This window comes from Pseudophryne corroboree, chromosome 1, assembly GCF_028390025.1.
Source record: "Pseudophryne corroboree isolate aPseCor3 chromosome 1, aPseCor3.hap2, whole genome shotgun sequence".
In the NCBI taxonomy this organism is placed as follows: domain Eukaryota; kingdom Metazoa; phylum Chordata; class Amphibia; order Anura; family Myobatrachidae; genus Pseudophryne; species Pseudophryne corroboree.
The window spans coordinates 158,615,252-158,634,383 of NC_086444.1; the positions used below are offsets into that span (position 1 = coordinate 158,615,252).

At 43.6% G+C, this 19,132-nt stretch overlaps 1 protein-coding gene and 1 pseudogene across 3 annotated transcripts in view; both read right to left on the reverse strand.

Annotated features, from left to right (window-relative positions):
- Positions 1 to 19,132, reverse strand: part of ANKDD1B (ankyrin repeat and death domain containing 1B) — a 200,147-nt gene that overhangs the window by 18,853 nt on the left and 162,162 nt on the right. For all 3 annotated transcript variants that reach the window (XM_063963796.1, XM_063963802.1, XM_063963794.1), the window contains exons 9-13: positions 18,547 to 18,645; positions 16,387 to 16,485; positions 14,213 to 14,311; positions 3,078 to 3,173; positions 1,068 to 1,257 (exon numbers count right to left, since the gene is read on the reverse strand). In XM_063963796.1, coding sequence (XP_063819866.1) covers positions 1,068 to 1,257; positions 3,078 to 3,173; positions 14,213 to 14,311; positions 16,387 to 16,485; positions 18,547 to 18,645 — 583 coding nt within the window. The remainder of the gene's footprint in view (positions 1 to 1,067; positions 1,258 to 3,077; positions 3,174 to 14,212; positions 14,312 to 16,386; positions 16,486 to 18,546; positions 18,646 to 19,132) is intronic.
- LOC134934549 (5S ribosomal RNA) lies at positions 6,985 to 7,103 on the reverse strand (annotated as a pseudogene).

Sequence of the window (19,132 nt, forward strand, 5' to 3'; positions counted from 1 at the left end):
GTGGTGTAACATGTATAAGTGTCTCTACTGTGGTGTAACATGTATAAGCAGCTATACTGTGGTGCAACGTGTATAAGCAGCTCAACTGGGGTGTGACGTGTATAAGCGACTCTACTGTGGTGTAACATGTATACTACTGTGGTGTAACATGTATAAGCTGCCCTACTGTGGTGTAACATGTATAAGCTGCATTACTGTGGTGTAACATGTATAAGCGTCTCTACTGTGGTGTAACATGTATAAGCTGCATTACTGTGGTGTAACATGTATAAGTGTCTCTACTGTGGTGTAACATGTATAAGTGTCTCTACTGTGGTGTAACATGTATAAGCAGCTATACTGTGGTGCAACGTGTATAAGCAGCTCAACTAGGGTGTGACGTGTATAAGCGACTCTACTGTGGTGTAACATGTATACTACTGTGGTGTAACATGTATAAGCTGCCCTACTGTGGTGTAACATGTATAAGCTGCATTACTGTGGTGTAACATGTATAAGCGTCTCTACTGTGGTGTAACATGTATAAACTGCATTACTGTGGTGTAACATGTATAAGTGTCTCTACTGTGGTGTAACATGTATAAGCAGCTATACTGTGGTGTAACATGTATAAGCTGCATTACTGTGGTGTAACATGTATAAGCGTCTCTACTGTGGTGTAACATGTATAAGCTGCATTACTGTGGTGTAACATGTATAAGCGTCTCTACTGTGGTGTAACATGTATAAGCTGCATTACTGTGGTGTAATATGTATAAGTGTCTCTACTGTGGTGTAACATGTATAAGCAGCTATACTGTGGTGTAACGTGTATAAGCAGTTCTACTGTGGTGTATAGTGTATAAGTGGCTCTACTGGGTTGTGACGTATATAAGGGGCTTGGGCAGGCCCTGGATGCATGTCGTAGGGAATATAGACTGTAAACGCCACTGGGGCAGGCATTTAAATATTCTCTGTAAAACACTGCAGAATATGTGTGCATTAAATAAATAAATAACTTAATAAATAAATGCTACAGAATTATGGGATATACAGCTGAATACGTTTAGCCTACAAATTCTCTTTACCTGTCCACTGCATCTCGATGGCTTTAATCTGTGGCTCTGTGAACTTCCACAACTGGGCCATTTTCTTCCATTCGTCAGGTTTGAGCTGCTGATATGCCAAATTCCAGAGAGCAGAGCGGATCTGGATGGTCTTTGAAGCGTGATCTTGTTTGAATGTGACAGAGTCTTCAGTGTCACCTTCTATAAGCTCCTAACACAGAGATTTTCAACCTTTTACAACTCGCGGCACACTGAACAAGATTTAAATATTGACAGGGCACATTCAATTATAATGGTGATGCATGGTGCAGTTGCGTGCCAGAAGAGCCCAACGCTGCCCCGGCCCAAAATTAGAACTGGCTCTGCAACCACTAAACCCACCAGTATTGATCGTTCCAGGGCCTCAGTAATGGCAAAACGTTAACGGGCCTGGCTGTGCTTCTATGACGGCACACCTGGAGACTGCTCAGGGCACACTAGTGTGCCATGGCACAGTGGTTGAAAAACACTGTCCTAGCAAAAGCAGTAGAGTCCAATGGTGTCAAAGATGACAACTCAAGAGAAGAACAGCATTACATATGTTTGTATGCAAGTTTAATAATTGGTAGGTTAAAGCCATATCATTATTATTATACTCTGATTTATATTGCTACACAGTACTATTCATTTAGTAGTAGACTTAATGAATGCAGACTTGACAAATAAGTTTATGAGAGAGCTTACAATGTAATGGGAATTAAGCAGAGACAAGAGGAGTGAACATTAGGGATAGCTTTCAGAGATGAGGTAGATGTAAGAGGGAGAGTATTTCAAGTTGAGATGCTGCAGAGGTGATGTGTTGAGGGCTTGGTTTAGAAGGGTCAATAATCTGTATTTGATTTGCAAGGCTATGTAAAGGTATTTGCAGAGTGGCGCAGTGGATGGTGGTCAGCGATACAGGAACATCAGTATGTATTTAGGATGGAATAAAGGGGGGAAAGATGGGTGAGGAAAAGATTGCAGTAGTCAAGGCGGGAGATGATGACAGAATGGTGTAGATGGTGAAGTCAAATGTGATAAGAAAGGCTTTTATATTGGGACAGATTTATCAACGCGTGATATTCTTGTTATCACTCATTGCGAATGTTAAATGGTGCTCCAGCCAATCAGCTCCTGTCATATATTTGAAAAATGTCAGGAGCTGATTGGCTGGGGCACCATTTAACATTCGTAACGAGTGATAACAGGAATATCACTCGTTGATAAATCTGCCCTATTGTTTCCACGAAAAACAACAATATTGTATTAAGTGTTCAGTGCACATAGAGATTGTATCATACTTCACGGCTTAGTGTAAGCATTATATTTAACTCTGGTTTAGTACAGTATATGCCCAGTATGAGCTTATCTGTGTTCAGGGGCGTAGCTACCATAGGTGCAGGGAGTGCAGCTGCTATGGGGCCCAGAGCTGAGAGGGGCCCACCTTCCCTGTCACAGTTACATGTATAAATAAATTTTTTGTCATTGGGTGGTACGTAGGGGTCCTTTAAAACTTTTTCCTTGGGGCCTGCAATATGTCTAGGTATGTCCCCGGACCTGTTCATTGCAGTGTGGTATAAAATGAACTGGAGAGCATTTTAATGTTATATAATATGAACCGGGGCACTGTAATGAGGCACAATATGAATGGGTAGCACTATACTGTATATCATAATGTGAAATGGGGGTACTGTGCGGCATAATGTGTACTGGCAGCTCTTAACTGTGACATACAGTAGGGTGAAATTAAGCACTACTACGATTCATAAAATAATCTAGGGCACTACTATGGGGCATAACATTCAATAAGGCTCTACTATGGTTCAGAAAATTAACTAGGGCACTATTATAGGGCATAAAATTAATAACTGCTGCAGAGAAGTGTCTCTCTGGATGCATTGGGACAGGGGCGCCTTCAAAATGTTGCTATGGGGTCCACAAAGTTCTGGCTACGCCCCTGTCTGTGTTACATAGTGATCAGTAGCAGATACTTCTGGAAAAGTATTAACTTACCTTTATCCATGTGTTGTATCTATCTGCTTTAATAATCATATCTACAATGAGGGTGTGATTGCTTCTTGCTGCTGCATCAAGTGCTGTTTTACCTTGCTGTAAAACAAATGCAATATACAATCTCTTTCAGATACACGATATGCCAGTATTTACTAACACCACACTCTAAACAGACTGCAACACACGCAAACTTGAGTGCATGCATCAAGGTCATTCATGCTGGGTCCTGCCCTATGGGCTTATCACATGACTGGCAGCATAACCTGTGGCTCACCGCGCCGTGCCATAAATCACCCAATCATGTAATATGCTATCAATGTGTGTGACATCAAAGTCTAACAAATTACAAACAAGAAAAAAGAATTGGTTTCATCTGGGTGCACTCCATCCCCTTTATTGTAATTACTGTTAAAATAAATGTTATTTATTTAAAAACAGGTATCAACAAAATATGCTTCAATTAGAGGCATGTGTGGCCAATAGATTATGCCATATATTGATTCTATCATGAGCCTGTAACACAGGCTTTTTTAACCAGTGTGCCGTGGCCAGTTGCAAGGTGTGCCGCGAAGCCAGAGCAGCTTCCTGCACCTTCAGAGTGAACTTTTAGCCCGGGCTCTTCTTAGAAGATCAGTCGTGCTCCGGCCGTGACCTATGCCTTGAAGACGCGGCGGTGTGATATCATAGGTCACGGCCGCCGCTTCTCACCACCCAGCCAGCCCACACACATCTTCCAGTTCCTGCCTGCATACACAGCTTTCTTTGCCCACCCACATCCACACCTGCCCGACCGCCCGCTGCTCAGTATTCTCAGCACTCCACTATGAACAACCCCCGCCACTGAGGACAGCTGACCGGTATGGGCTGATATTTGTTATTTTATTTCTCCTGTGGGGAACAATAGGATTTATATGGGGAGAATATGGATTTATGGGGGGAAACAATGTGAATAATTCATGTGGGGAGCAATAGGATTTATGTATTGAGCAACATGATTTATGTGGGGAGCAATGTGATTGTTTTTTCTGTGTAGGCCAATGTATGTGTGGATTTTTTTTACTGTGAGGGCCAATGTGTGTGGTTTTTTTTTCCTGTGGGAAACTGATGGTGTGCCTTGGCAATTTTAAAATATTGTTCGGTGTGCCACAAGTAAAAAAAGGTTGAAAATCACTGCTGTAATAGGCTGTTTGAGCGAAGTAAAGAATTTTAGAAAAAAGGGGGTTAGTGAAGGAAATATATAGAAGTGTGAATAAAGATTTAACAATTTGTTATGTCACGTCTCTTATGTAAGGAGTGTATTTTGTGCGCTTTAAAACAGCAGCCGTCCCCGCTGTTACGGACCGTTAGAGTCAGATCTCCCACACAGTAATCTGATGCCGCACGGCTATTTCCACCGCTGTCTTGACGGCAGTGACATGCGGTGTCAGTTGGTCGTGACTCGTACTATAATTGAGTATATAAGCATCAGGGACGTGACCTGCAGTCCCGGGATTTTGCGCGCTCCCTTGCAAAATCCTGGGATATTTCAGGTGGTGTAAAAGGGGTATAAGTGTAACTACTTTGTGTTACATTATGTTATAAACCAGATACTCATTCTGCAGTCTGTGGACTATGTATTATTAAATCCTAACCTACAATACACTATAGCACTAATTTGTGCAGATATTTTATAGGTGGCACGCACAAGGGAACTCGTAGTACATATATACAAAAGAGACAAATAAAGAGACGTGACATAACACATTTTTAAATCTTTATCACACTTCTATATATTTCCTTCACTTACCCCCTTTTTTTCTAAACTTCTTTACTTCGCTCAAACAGCCTATTACAGGCTCATGATAGAATCAATATATGGCATAATCTATTGGCCATACATGCCTCTAATTGAAGTATATTTTGTTGATATCTGTATTTAAATAAATAACATTTATTTTAACAGTAATTACAATAAAGGGGATGGAGTGCACCCAGATGAAACCAATTCTTTTTTCTTGTTTGTAATTTGTTGTATTCTGAAAATTGGTGTGTGGCTCCCAATAGGGACTTTTAGACAATATATGGAGACACAACTGTCCCGAATACTAAGTCCCAGACTCCCCATAAGATAACTATTTATATCCTAGTGCGGAAAATTTCGTTGTTTTTCTAACATCAGAGTCTGTAGTAATAATAATAATAATAATAATAATATTAATATTAATAATAATAATAATAATAATAATAATAATAATTGTATTTGTATAGAGATCTTTCTCCCATAGGACTCAAGTTATAGTATGTTCTAGTTGCCTTATTTGCACACAAGCTTGATTACGGATAAATAATAAATCACAAACACATGTACTATATGTAGAGTAGAGGTCTTAACTTTTATTCATGAAACTAGAATGCTAGGATGACACAAAACTGTCTCTTTATAGTGAGTGACTGGTCAAATTCCAATAAGGTAAATGTAACCTTAACCCAAGTCCTTAGTACCAAGCCTTACATAACATTAACCCAGGAGGTTAGGTCTTGAATCTGAGTCTTTACCAAGCGTCTATCGGGCTAAAACAGAACACTATTATTAACCTATCATAGAGGTGATAGAACAGTGTGGGGCATACTGTAGGACTGCAATGTGCAGAGCATTTCTCTGACACAGTGGGGGGAATTCAAATGTTTGAAAAGTCAGTTTGGTGTCTGTTTTTTTCCTATGTAATAGACAGGACAACACAGACACCCAACCGACTTTTCAAACAATTTAATTCCCCCCATAAAGTCATCACATTTTGATGGATTTATAGCAGCAAATACATGAAGTTTTCTATTAAATGTAGGGTTATTGTCAATGACTAAATAAGAAGATACTGGTGAGCAGATGGCCCTTATAACATCAGTCCCACCATTTGATCTCATTTCTAGCAAGTCAAAGGGGGAAATTCAGACTTGATCGTATATGTGTTAAATTTAGCACATCTACGATCACTTTCATAGACATGCGGGGGGACGCCCAGCACAGGGCTAATCCGCCCCGCATGTCTGGCTCTGCCCCCCCCCCGCACAGGTAGAACAGCATCGCATAGCAGTGATGCTTTTGTACCTGAAGAGTAGCTCCCTACCAGTGCAGCTCCTGCGCTCTGGCAGTGAGCTAGCCGTTGCCCTCCGGGTCACAGCGGCTGCGTGTGACATCACGCAGCCGCGGCGGCCCGCCCCTCGCACGGTCCGGGCACGCATGCGTTGCCCAGATCACGCCCCCAAAACGGCGGACCAACGCCGCCAGCCCGCCCAGCGAACGCCTCTGCCTATCAATAAGGCAGAGGCGATCGATGGGCTGAGATGCCGATCACATCTCTGGCATGCGCTGGTGCACTGCAGCATCTGTGCATGCGCAGTTCAGATACTAGAGAAAAGGAGAGAAAGAAGGCTCTTGTGTGGGCGCACTCTTGGAAGGAAAGGAAAATTCCTATAACATGTAGAGAGAGATACTTAAAACATAACTTTTAATGTTAACATTTGTAATAAGAATACCCATATAAATGATCCATATCAAAGAAAGAAATGTGATAATTAGAATTATTAAAAATGTTCTGGTCTGTTTAATCACACTTGGTGATTGGAATGGTTGTAGATATTGAATCGTCTTACCCCCAATTCCCCTGACCAGCACAGAATATCTGTGTTGATGGAACCAAGGAGTGATCATAAGAGTTGTTTGATAAGTAAGTCCCACTTGGGCTACTTAATTCAAAGTTGGTTGGTCTCCTGCATTCAAATGAGCTTGACTTTCTGACGTAAGCCACAAAAAATAGTAGTAAGCCTCAAAAGAAGAAGAAAAAAAAAAAGGGAAGAGGAAAGGGGAAAAGAGAATTAGTGGTGATACTGCTGTTGGCGTCGCAAACACATATGAAGGGAAATGGTCCCAACTCTACAACACCGGGTATTCGCAGGAAGTCTCCTCTCCTGGTACTGACCCGGCCCAACGCTGTTTGGCTTCCAAGATCAGACGAGATCGGGCATTGGCAGCGTGGTATGATAGTAGAGAATTTTTATGATAGTACACCAATGAGAGTGCACCTATGTAGGAAACGGAAGAAAGAGGAAGAAAAGGAGAGACAGAAAAAAAAAAAGAAAAAAAAAAAAAAAGAGAAAAAAGGAAATGAAAATAGTATATGGGAGAAAAAAGGAATGAATCAGTATAGCGTAATTGATGGATCTGCTTTCTGCGTTAGACACAGCTCAACAAATCCCACGTCTGTGGTATTGTGCTCCGTGAATCGCAGATGAGAGTCCATGAAACAATAGTGAAGTATGAGCAAGAGGTATGAGAGATATGATGGGTTAAATTGTCAAAAAAATATATATATCATCACGAAAGACTAGTGAGAAATTGAAGTGAAATGAAATTACTAATAATTAAACATTGATTTAGAAAATCACATCGGTATTCATCGTGCATACTAGGCTAAAAATAGAAATTCAAAAGAACATGCTGAGGCTCACGATGAGTAAGATAATTATCGGACAATATACTGGCCTCTGCTGGAAAAAAACTTTGCATACCAGTATGAATACTTTAACAGATATTGGTTTTGGAAAAATCAGGGAAGAAGAAAAGAGATGAAAAGAAGATTTAGGCTATATATGTTAAGTTATTAGACAGTAGCATTGGCGGATTCAGGGGGGGGGGGGCACCCAGGCACGTGCCCCCCCTGTCGTTTAGGATATATTCAGAATGCGTCCCCAATGTTAGCGGAGGAAGCAGGGCTGGCCGGAGCGGAGTGGCGTGAGCGGCGGTTCACTGACAGACTGTGTCTGTCTGTGTGATGAGATCATGAGAAGAACTGACTCACTCCCGGACGAAAGTGGAACAGAAGCGGCGCAGTGAGCGGCGCTTCTACACCAAGTCAGTGTCAGTGAAGAACTGCCGCTCACAGCGCCAGCTCTGTTCCACTTCCATCCGGGAGCGAGTCAGTTCTTCTCATGGTCTCATCACACAGACATTAGTCTGTCAGTGAACTGCCGCTCGCTTGAAACGGCTCATTCGGGCGGCTCACTCGATCTAGGCAGGAGAACAGTTAATTCAGCACTCACAGTCAGTACAGCAGCCAGGGGGATCACACTGTGTAATATCACAGTATCTGTCTAGGAGATCCAGTGCACCAGCTGCTGTATAAACATACAGAATAGATAAGATGTCATAAAAAGTTAAACTGGAGCATTATCTGGAGTTTGCCAAAACACTATGCTTATAGTGGCGTGGCGGCGGCCGTGATTTGGGGGCACTGCTTCTACCTCCCCTCAGCCCGGACTACTGTAGCCGAGTCCCACTGCTGCCTGTACCCGCTTTGGTCGCTGTCAGTCAGGGCAGCCTGATCATGGCGATGCCCTAGTGTGTGCGGGCACTGCGCCTCTCTGAGGCCGCCCGGCTCCTACGCTCTCTCAACGTACAGAAGCTCCACACCATCCGCGCTCTGGCATCCAAGGCACCCATGTCCGCCGCAACAGGTCACGGTCACGACAACCATGAGGATGATATGTCTGAATCCTATGCCAGGGTAAGACCCCTCTTATATACCTACAGTGTCATTGCCCATATGTGCTGCATGTCATACCCCCTATATCCTGTACCATGTGTACTGAAGTGACAACCCCTGTATACCTGTCCATACTATTCCTATATACCGTGTGCCCTGTATGAGGTGATACCCCCTATATACGCACACTCACTCCATCCCCTACCAGACCTGTCCCCACACACTCACCCTGTCCTCTACCTGGCCTGTCTACGCACACTCACCCTGTCCCCTACTAGGCCTGTCTACGCACACTCACTCCGTCCCCTACCATACCTGACCCCACACACTCACCCTGTCCCCTACTAGGCCTGTCTACGCACACTCACTCCGTCCCCTACCATACCTGTCCCCACACACTCACCCTGTCCTCTACCAGGCCTGTCTACGCACACTCACTCCGTTCCCTACCATACCAGTCCCCGCACACTCACCCTGTCCCTGCACGCTTACCCTGCCCCCTACCAGACCTGTCCTTGTATACTCACCCTGTCACCCACCAGGCCCATGCCAACAGCGTGATAAAAATGAGGTTGTGGCTCATTGGTATGGCACTGTGACGCCACAACCCTTATTATGAGACCACACCCACCTGCCCAGGAGTGTGCGCAAAAGTCCCCCCCCCCCCCCGCCTTCCCCTATCATGGTGCCCCCCCTGTCATTTTTTTCTGGATCCGCCCCTGGACAGTAGTGCTGTAGCAAAGAGCTGTGTGTGTGCTACACAGGTCCAATGACATAGAATAACATACAACAAATTACTAAAAGCGCATCAAGGATTGCGGTCTGTGCAGAATATACACAGAACAGCAGTGGACTTCCAGTCACCAGCACTCTGATAAGAATATATATGTGTGCTACACAGATCTAAACATTTACTGTATAATCAAGCATATTCATAAATGCACATAATGTGTTGTTGTCTGTGCACGCTGTATACAGAGCAGCAGTGGGTCCAATCAGATGTGATAGAAATTAATGCGCATCAAGGGTTGCCGTCTGTGCCAAATATACACAGGACAGCAGCAGACTTGTGGTCATCAGCACTATCTACCAAAAAATATCTATGTGTGCTACAGGACTATTCACATGCTGTCTAGTAAAACATATGTGATAAATACACAGAGTGTGTTGCTGTCTGTGCAGGATGTGCACAGAGCAGCAGTTGGCTTACGGTGACCAAAATTGGAGAAAGAAGGCAGGTTAGGGCATTTTCATGTGCCCAGGCAGGAGCTGAGAAATAACTCCGTGTGTGGTCCCCCTCTCGGAAAACGCGTTTCGCCCTGACGGGCTTGTTCACTTCCGGGTTTGGACATCACGCAGCCGCGGCGGCCCGCCCCTCGCACGGTCCGGGCACGCATGCGTTGCCCAGATCACGCCCCCAAAACGGCGGACCAACGCCGCCAGCCCGCCCAGCGAACGCCTCTGCCTATCAATAAGGCAGAGGCGATCGATGGGCTGAGATGCCGATCACATCTCTGGCATGCGCTGGTGCACTGCAGCATCTGTGCATGCGCAGTTCAGACCTGATCGCCCGCTGTGCGAAAACACACAGCAGCGATCAGGTTCTGAATTAGCCCCAAAGAGTAACCAATTACTGATTGTAATAATCCTCATCTATTCACCACCTGACCCCAAAACTAATAACCCTAAACAACTCCTCTAGGAATTAATTCCAACAGCCCCTGTCAAGCCCAGCGGTGAGTTGCTGTGCTTATAGCAGAATAGAGCTATAGAACAGACACTAAGCCATGCCCCAATCCAACATGACCCTCTCCAGGAGGGACACAATGCTCTGCTCCGGGACTTCCCTCTTTATTTATGATTGCCGGCACCTGTGTTGAACAGGTTAATGGATAAAAAAGGTGTTCACCACAGGTGCTGGAAATCATACATTAGATAAAGATTGAAGTCCATGAGCAGAGCATTGTGTCCCTCCTGTAGAGGGTCATGTTGGGAGGTATGCAGATGTAACAATTCCATGATGAACCAATAGGACTATGCTCATTCTTCTAACAGTAGCTGTTTGATAATGTCATTGCAGAAACAAATAAAAAGGAAAAACATAAATAAAATGAACAGAAACCTATTATTGTTGTGCTCTATGGTCTGGTGTACTATGTGATAAATATACCCCCAGATTAATCAGCACCGTCTCCTGGTGCATCATAGTTGCAGCACATTACAACTAAGAAGCATTATCGTGCTATAAAGGCGCTTGGCATAAGCAGAGAACATGGGACCTGTCAGCTCACTCACGCCAGGCATACACCATGGTGCATTGAGGCTAGATGCATGAGGAGGACATATGTATCTGTACTAAAATGTGGGAGTCTCCCAGATGTTTTGAGGCGAGTAAGCATGTATGACTATTCTAAAGCAAACCATAGATAAAGTGCTTACTATGTGCTATGTAGAGTCAGTATATGCATACCTCCCAACATGACCTTCTCCAGGAGGGACAGAATGCTCTATTCCGGGACTTCTCTCTCAATGTAGTATAGCCCTCACCTGTGTTGAACTAGTTAATTAATTAATTTATTAGCAGTTTCTTATATAACGCAGCATATTCCGTTGCGCTTTACAATTAGAACAGTTATAGAACAAAACTGGGCAAAGACAGGCAGACATAGAGGTAGGAAGGCCCTGTTCGTAAGCTTACAATCTATAGGGAAATAGGTATTGATTGATACACAAGGATAGATGCTACCTGTTGCATAATGGTCCACCAGATTGCTAGGTTCTTAATGGGTTGTATGATATGATCACCCAGCAATGTTGGAAGACAAAATATGTGAGGTTAGGTGGACTGTACAGAGAGGATGTAATTGGATAGGGAAGCATTGAAGGTTCTGTGGGTGGGTCTGGAATTTGGTAGGCTTGTCTGAAGAGGTGAGTTTTCAGGTAACGTTTAAAGGTTTGGAGACTAGAGGAGAGTCTTATTGTGCATGGGAGGGCATTCCACAGAGTGGGTAAAGCTCGGAAAAAGTCCTGTAATTTTGAGTGGGAACAAGTAATACATGTGGATGAGAGACGCAGATCTTGTACAGAGCAGAGAGCAGGGACGTGCAGTCAGGGGAGGCAGTGCCTCCCCTGTGATTAATTATTAAAATAACAAAAAGATACTTATGACACATGTTCTGTGTCATAAGTATGTTCTTTATGTTATTCTAATAATTTTAGGGCTTTAAATAGGTTTGGGAGGCACTGATAGCAGTGCCTCCCGTAGATAATGGAAACGGGGATCGAGCGGGGGGTGGGGCCAAGAAGTGGGCTGTAAAAGCCCATTGAAAAGCATAGGCAAAGCGGCACCTATAGAAGTGCCTCGCTGACATCACTGTCAGCAAGGCAGAAATGATTGGACAGCGGATCCAGTGCTGGATCCGCTGGTCCAATCATCCATACGAGGCGGCGGGACAGTAAGCTTCTCCCCTCCCTTCATCCCCCCGTAGTCCGTCACCTGCTGCTGCCGATCATGTCAGGGACCCTGTGTAGAAGACAGCGGCGGCAGCGCTCCTGGAGCCGGCGTCTGTAGTGGAGCAGCGGCGGCTGGCGCTCTCCTCCTCCAGCCTCAGCAGCAGGTGTCTGTCTGTGTGTGCAGCGGAACCGCGTCCGGAGTGCAGGGACAGCGAGAGGCGCCTGTGGTGAGTACAGCACATCCATCTCTCTCTCTCTCTCTCGCCTGTGCATTGATGTATATAAGCATAAGTTTCAGTTTTTGCAGGTACCGGCCCTAATGGATTCTACTGGACAAGTGGACGTGACCGGCGTGGGATGTAGGTAAGTAATCTCTCTCTCATTTTTACAGGTACCCCTATTGGATTCTACTGGACAAGTGGACGTGACCGGCGTGGGATGTAGGTAAGTATGTGTGAGTGTGTAAGTGTGTTTTTAATAAACTTTTACTTTCACGGTGTGTGTGTTGTGTTTTTATTTGGGTATTTTTGTTGTTGTAGAACTACAGGTACCAGCGGGCCCGTTATTTCCTCGCACGCTGGTACTTGAGGTTCCCCAAGTACCAGCAAGCGGGGGAGGCTTGCTGGGCCTTGTAGTTCCACAACAAAAAACAATACTCTTTTGTTTTACACACATGGCTATCAGCCCGGCACCCACCGCCCAGGGGTGCTGGGGACAGCCTCGGGCTTCACCCCTGGCCCTTGGGTGCCTGGAGGGGGGGGAACCCTTGATTTAAGGGGTCCCCACTCCTCCAGGGAACCCCGGCCAGGGGTGACTAGTTGGGGGGGTAATGCCACGGCCGCAGGGACCTACATAAAAGTGTCCCCCGGCTGTGGCATTATGTCCCTGGCTAGTGGAGCCCGGTGCTGGTTTTAAAAATACGGTGGACCCCTACATCTTTTGTCCCCCGTATTTTTGGAACCAGGACCGGTCTAAGAGCCCGGTGCTGGTTGTCTAAATACGGGGAACCCCTGTCAATTTTTTTCCTGGTATTTAAACAACCAGGACCGGCTCAAAGAGCCCGAGGCTGGTTATACTTAGGAGGGGGGACCTCACGCATTTTTTTTTTACATTTTTTAACCCATTCAGACCCTTTTCCATTAAGTTAATGGAAGCCCTGGACAACAAAATTGCATTCATGTCCTCCTCCCACTCCCTTCCCAAACGCTAATTTTTTTTTTTTTCTATACAAATGTACAATATATCACAAGTATGATGAGCAGGCAGGTAGCGGGCATTGGCGGCATTGGACTGAGATGCAAATTAGTGGCGGAGGGCTGGGTCAGTTGATGGTGGGTGAGTTTGTAAGCCATTGGCGGTGGCAGCAAGCAGCGGCTCAGGGCAAGTAGCGGGCATTGGCTCGGCGGCGGTAGGGGCCATCGGCAGGATTCGGCGGACATTATGGCTATAGTGCCTCACCAGCCACTGACCTCACCGCACGCCACTGGCAGAGAGGTCTGGTAGGGAGATATTTTGAGATGAGTGAGGAGATGTATGATGGTGCAGTTTGGTTAATAGCCTTGTATTTAAGTAAAAGTATTTTATATTTAACACGGTAGAATAGCGGGACCAATGGAGGGACTGACAGAGCGGATCAGCAGACGGAGAACGTCTAGTGAGGAAGATTAGCCTTGCAGCTGCATTTAAAATGTATTGTAGTGGTGAGAGCCTATGTTTGGGAAGACCAGTAAGGATACTATTACAATAATCAATGCGGGAAATGATGAGCGCATGGATTAGAGTTTTTGCAGTGTCTTGTGTAAGATAAGGGCGTATTTTGGATATGTTTTTTAGGTACATGTAACATGATTTAGAGACAGATTGAATGTGTGGAACAAAGGTGAGTCAAGGGTGACACCTAGGCAGCGAGCTTGGGTGGATAGTCGTATTGTCAACAGTTATGGAGTTATGGAGATATCAGGTTGGTAACTACTCTTGGTGAGGGAAGTCCAGAAGCAGATCATTCTGTCCCTCCTGGAGAGGATCATGTTGGGAGGTAAGCATATGCAGACTATAAATAATACAGTGAAAGAGAATGATTGAATCCTCACTGACAAAATCATGTACTAGACTCAGCCACTCTTCTCTGTCCTGTACACATCACACTTATTAATATAACGTCACCTTATCTGCAATTGTGAGGTCACAGCCGGCTTTAAGAAATTTTTCCACCAAATTAGTGTTCTTGAGTTCAGCTGCTAGATGCAGGGGAGTCTGTCCTCTCTATAATTCATACAAACAGAAGAAGTGTTAGTGTTTTATCATCAGAACCAGTGTCGGACTGGGGCATAAAGGGTGGTAGGGGCCCATGCTTAGTGTGTGGCCAGCCAACATAGAGGATTTGCTAATATATATATATATATATATATATATATATATAGGTATACAGCTGAATCGGCACTCTTCACAAACAATATTACAGTACCTGCGTGCCTTCGTGAAAATGTTGTCTATATATATATATATATATATATATATATGAGTAGAAGATCTTCTACTCTGTGAGCCTCAAACACACGGTTGGTCTGCATTCTGGGATTCTCAGTTGTTTGCGATTGGGTTTGAGCCTAGACAGCCAACCCTCACGCTACATCCCAAATTCCAATATATATGAAATTGTGGTATCCCAAAGTAATTATTGCTCAGTTACATAGTTACATAGTTGTTGAGGTTGAAAAAAGACAAATGTCCATCGAGTTCAACCTGTATTATAAATTTTATATTAATTAAGTGCTGTATCCTTGGATATTTCTTTCAGCTAGGAATTTATCTAATTCATTTTTGAGCACAGCTTGTTTTAATTGATTGAGGAGCACTGACCCTCTCTCATATTTTGGTATTAACTTCTGTTGGTCCGTTTGGGTGGTAATACTCTCCCGCTGTATTAAAGGAACTAATAGAAGCCTGGTTGTCATTGTAGGCTTATAAGGCCCGTTTTATTTCCTGGAGCCATTTATTATATGAAACCTATGGATTTTAGAATATCTTAGAAGTTACCTACCCCTGAAGAAGTTAATCTGGACGAAACGCGTAGGGTTTACCAATATTAATTCACCACCCAATTGATCAGATATCTACCCTAGAAGCTCACACATTTAATAGGTGAGGGTGTCGTTATTCTGTCAACTACTTTTATGCATTTGGTGTGTGTGTATATGTAACCAAATTTTATATCTATGTGAATCTGTTGTATATCCAGAGAAATTCTATTTTACTATAAATTAAACATTTAATAATCAATTGCCTCAGTTTTGTTGGATGATTTATCTGGTGAGAGGGTATATTCACAGGCCCCTGTTGAGGAGACCCAAAAGGTCAAGAAATTGGGAAGGCCTTTAAATGAGAGTTCTGAATTGACAAAGCAAACATCCTTTTCCAGCGCACTCTGGATTTTATTGTGTATGTCTAATTTTTAAGTGCCCACTAACAGGGGCACTTCCGATGGTGTTGCTATCCTTTAGCGTGAAAAAGGGTCTAGTGTGTGTGTGTGTGTGTGTATGTATGTATGTATATATATATATATATATATATATGTGTGTGTGTATATATATAGGTTCAAGGGCTTTTACTTGCTCTTCAATTGATGCATTATGCTTAGTGCTTTTTATTGTTTTTCATAAAAATGGATTAAATACATTTTGTAACTGAAATTTGGAAACAAGCCGATTGCCGCTGCAGCTCATTGAACTAGTAAAACTATTTGTCCTACTGTAGCCCAACCAGTGGACCGTCCTAGATCAAACATGTTATATATGATCCAAACAAGCTATCAACACAGTTAATATATAGGGAGTTCTTTTTACTGGGTGTGGTATAGAAGATCCCCAATGCCTAGGCCAAGCCCATATGGTCGACATGCTTTAGGTCAACACTCACAAAAGGTCAACATGCATTAGATGGACATTGACAAAATGTCAACACAGGAAAAGAGCGGCAGGTACAAAAGTTTGACAGGGAAAATGTTCGACACTAAAAAAGGTTGACCATCAGAGCACAGGGAACCCCACCGCATCCACTAGCATGGTTTTGCGGCTAACTATCCCAATCGTAGTCCACGTGGATGTAAAGTATGAAAAATGTGTAACAAATGCAAATAAAGCTGTGTCGACCATTTCCATAGCCTTTTCCAGTGTCAACCTTTTGTCAGTGTCAACCTAATACATGTCCACCATATGGAGTCGACGTATTGCTTGTCGACCTAGACATTGTCTATCTAAACATTGGAACCCGTTTTTACTTGAATTAAAAAATCTTAATTTCCTATAATAAAGAAGCCAAGATTATATTTGTAAACTTACCACATTGGTGGCATTAATATCATATCCAGTCTCTAGAAACACATCCACTACATCCGTGTGATTATATAGGATAGCCAAATGGATAGGAGTGTTTTTATCCTGAAATGAACAAAGGTTACATTACACGCAAAACATTCTAATCTGTATTAATATGCCTATTGCTTAGTACTAATGTCATTGCACCAGACATCGAGCCATCATATACAGTTTAGAAGCCATCATGGTACAAATGGAAGGTCACCATACTGCATTAGAAGTCATTCAGTCATCATGAGAATCACAAGCACTAGAGAAGTAGACCCACCAGTGCTGGTAGCAGTTGGCGATAGCTCACCTGGGGGAAGGAGTTTAAATGAGTGTCTGTCTTTGTCAGGGATCCTTACAAGGAGGCAGTGGTCTTCTGCTTGGGAAACACAAACTTCAAGGCCCCCAGATTTACAGTGTTATGCAACATCCAACAAAGGACGGACCAACTAAAGGTGAGATACAAGTCTAGGACAGGTCTGGGATCAGGCTAGACAGCACTTAAAGTCAGGATTTTTGTAGAGGAGATGCAGAGTTGTATCTGTTGTATTCATACATATATATATATATATATATATATATATATATATCTTATTGAAACCTAATAGTGATGCCTATTTTACAAGCAAACAACTGGTTAAAAACATTGGTGTAAGTGTATGCAACATATGGCCTGGAGTGCCGAGAGGGGGGTCAGGTACTGGTTGCGCAGGCACGGGCTAGTTGGAGGGGCCTGATGACGTCCAAAGTCAGCTGATGACGGGGACAAATGTCCCCTATTGCAGCGTGTGGTGCCGTGCATAGTATTTTTATTTTTGGGGGGAGGGGACGTGGCCACACCTCCCAGATTTGGCCACACACTCCCAAACACACTACCGGGACTCTCAACAGCCCTACATATGCCTGACAGAAATGCGCATATACTGCTGGTGCAGACCAGTAAGCATCTTGCAATGTGTATGCCTTGTCTTATGGGTATAAACAGTGGTGTAACTACATGGGTACAAGGGATGTGGCTGCTATGGGGTCCGGCTGCCTCCAGGGCCTTCCGCTCTCCCTGCACCCAGTCATGCATGGGAAAAGGGCCGCCAGGATCACCTGCCTGCTGCCTCCTCCGTTATCCTGTAAACGTGCCATCTCCCACCACTGTGCTGGCAACCCCTGCAACCAGCTTCATTGACCTGTCAGTTTTAACTTTCACTTGTGGCACCCGGCCCGCCGGCGCCACCTGGTTCCAGCTGACTGTTCCAGACTTCCTCTTTTTCTTGCCTGTGTCTGCCTCGCTAATAGTATGCTGCTGCAGCTGTTCAGAGGGGGAGAGGAGAGGACACAGGAGGCAGGCACAGCCATCAGCCACGGCCCATACACAGCCTACTGTGAGTCAGTAGTCTGTTTGTTTTATTATTTTCATGTGAGGCCAATGTGTGCGTTTTTATCATGTGGGGGCCAATGTGTGCAATTTTCTAGTATTGGGGACAACGTGTGCATTCTTTTCATGTGGGGGCCAATGTATGCATTCTTTTCATGTGGGGGCCAAAATGGGTTGTTTTTCTGCAAAGCCTATGTGTTTTATTATTTTCATGCGGGGGGCCTATGTGTTTTTTCCCCGTGTGGGGCAAATGTGTGTTTTTTGTACCTCTAGGTGCCAATGGCAGTGGGGGTTTGCTATAGGACCCACAAAGTTCTAGTTACGCCGCTTGGCGTAAATATGATATTTTTTCATTTTGCATTTTTTAGAGCAAATTATATTTCCAATATGAGTACAACTCAGCATCAGGTCCTAAGTGTTATAGTTCCTCATTAATTATTAATATGTCATCTTTGTTAAATATATTACCATAGAAACAAAAATATCCAACAGTATTTCAGTTAATTCAATATCACTTCTTTGCTACCGTTTAGCTGCTAACAATAGGTAATTAGTCTACATGTAGCATAAGTAACAGCACTGTTTACATATATATGAAACAAGTTGGTGAAATGCAGTCCAGAGATGTAGGCCAGATGTGCAGGAGCCAATCTCATTACGTTAGTCACTAATATAAAGTCAACAGCCCAATTTTAAATGAAAATCAATCCAACATTTTGAATAGTTGGGGAATTACAATGTAATCATCAGAGCCATTATTTACTTACATTGGGATTCGGTGTCAAGTCAATGTGGTTCTTAATGAGGAAGTTGACCAGAGATAAGTGACCCTTCTCCGCTGCTATATGTAGCGCAGTGTATCCTTCCTGAAAGTTAGTATGAAGATAACAGAATTTATAATTTAATGAAACAATATGAAATGGCATGAATAAAAGTAAGAACATGCAAACCACAAATTAAAGTTATTGTACAAAACTGGCTTATTGAAAAAAATATATCCTAAAATGATGTTCGAAATATTACCAAACAACATGGAACAAAGCTGGGATGCTGAATGAAAATATGATATAATGAGGGAAAGCAATCTATAGTTGGGAGCAGCACATGAAAAGTCCTGAAGGAGGGATTGGGAACTGGGGATCAGGGAGGAGAGGTGATGATCATTAGCAAAGCAGAGAGGGCAGGAGGGAGTGTTAGTGGAAATGGGTTGAGATGTAGGGGAAAAAGTGCTCTGTAGGTGGGTGAGAGGAATCGAGTTTGATTTTATATAGAACTCTTTTTGATTTCTCTAGTGTAATGGGGTTTTGACTGGTAATCACAGGAATCACCAGACAATAATTATGATATAGTTTG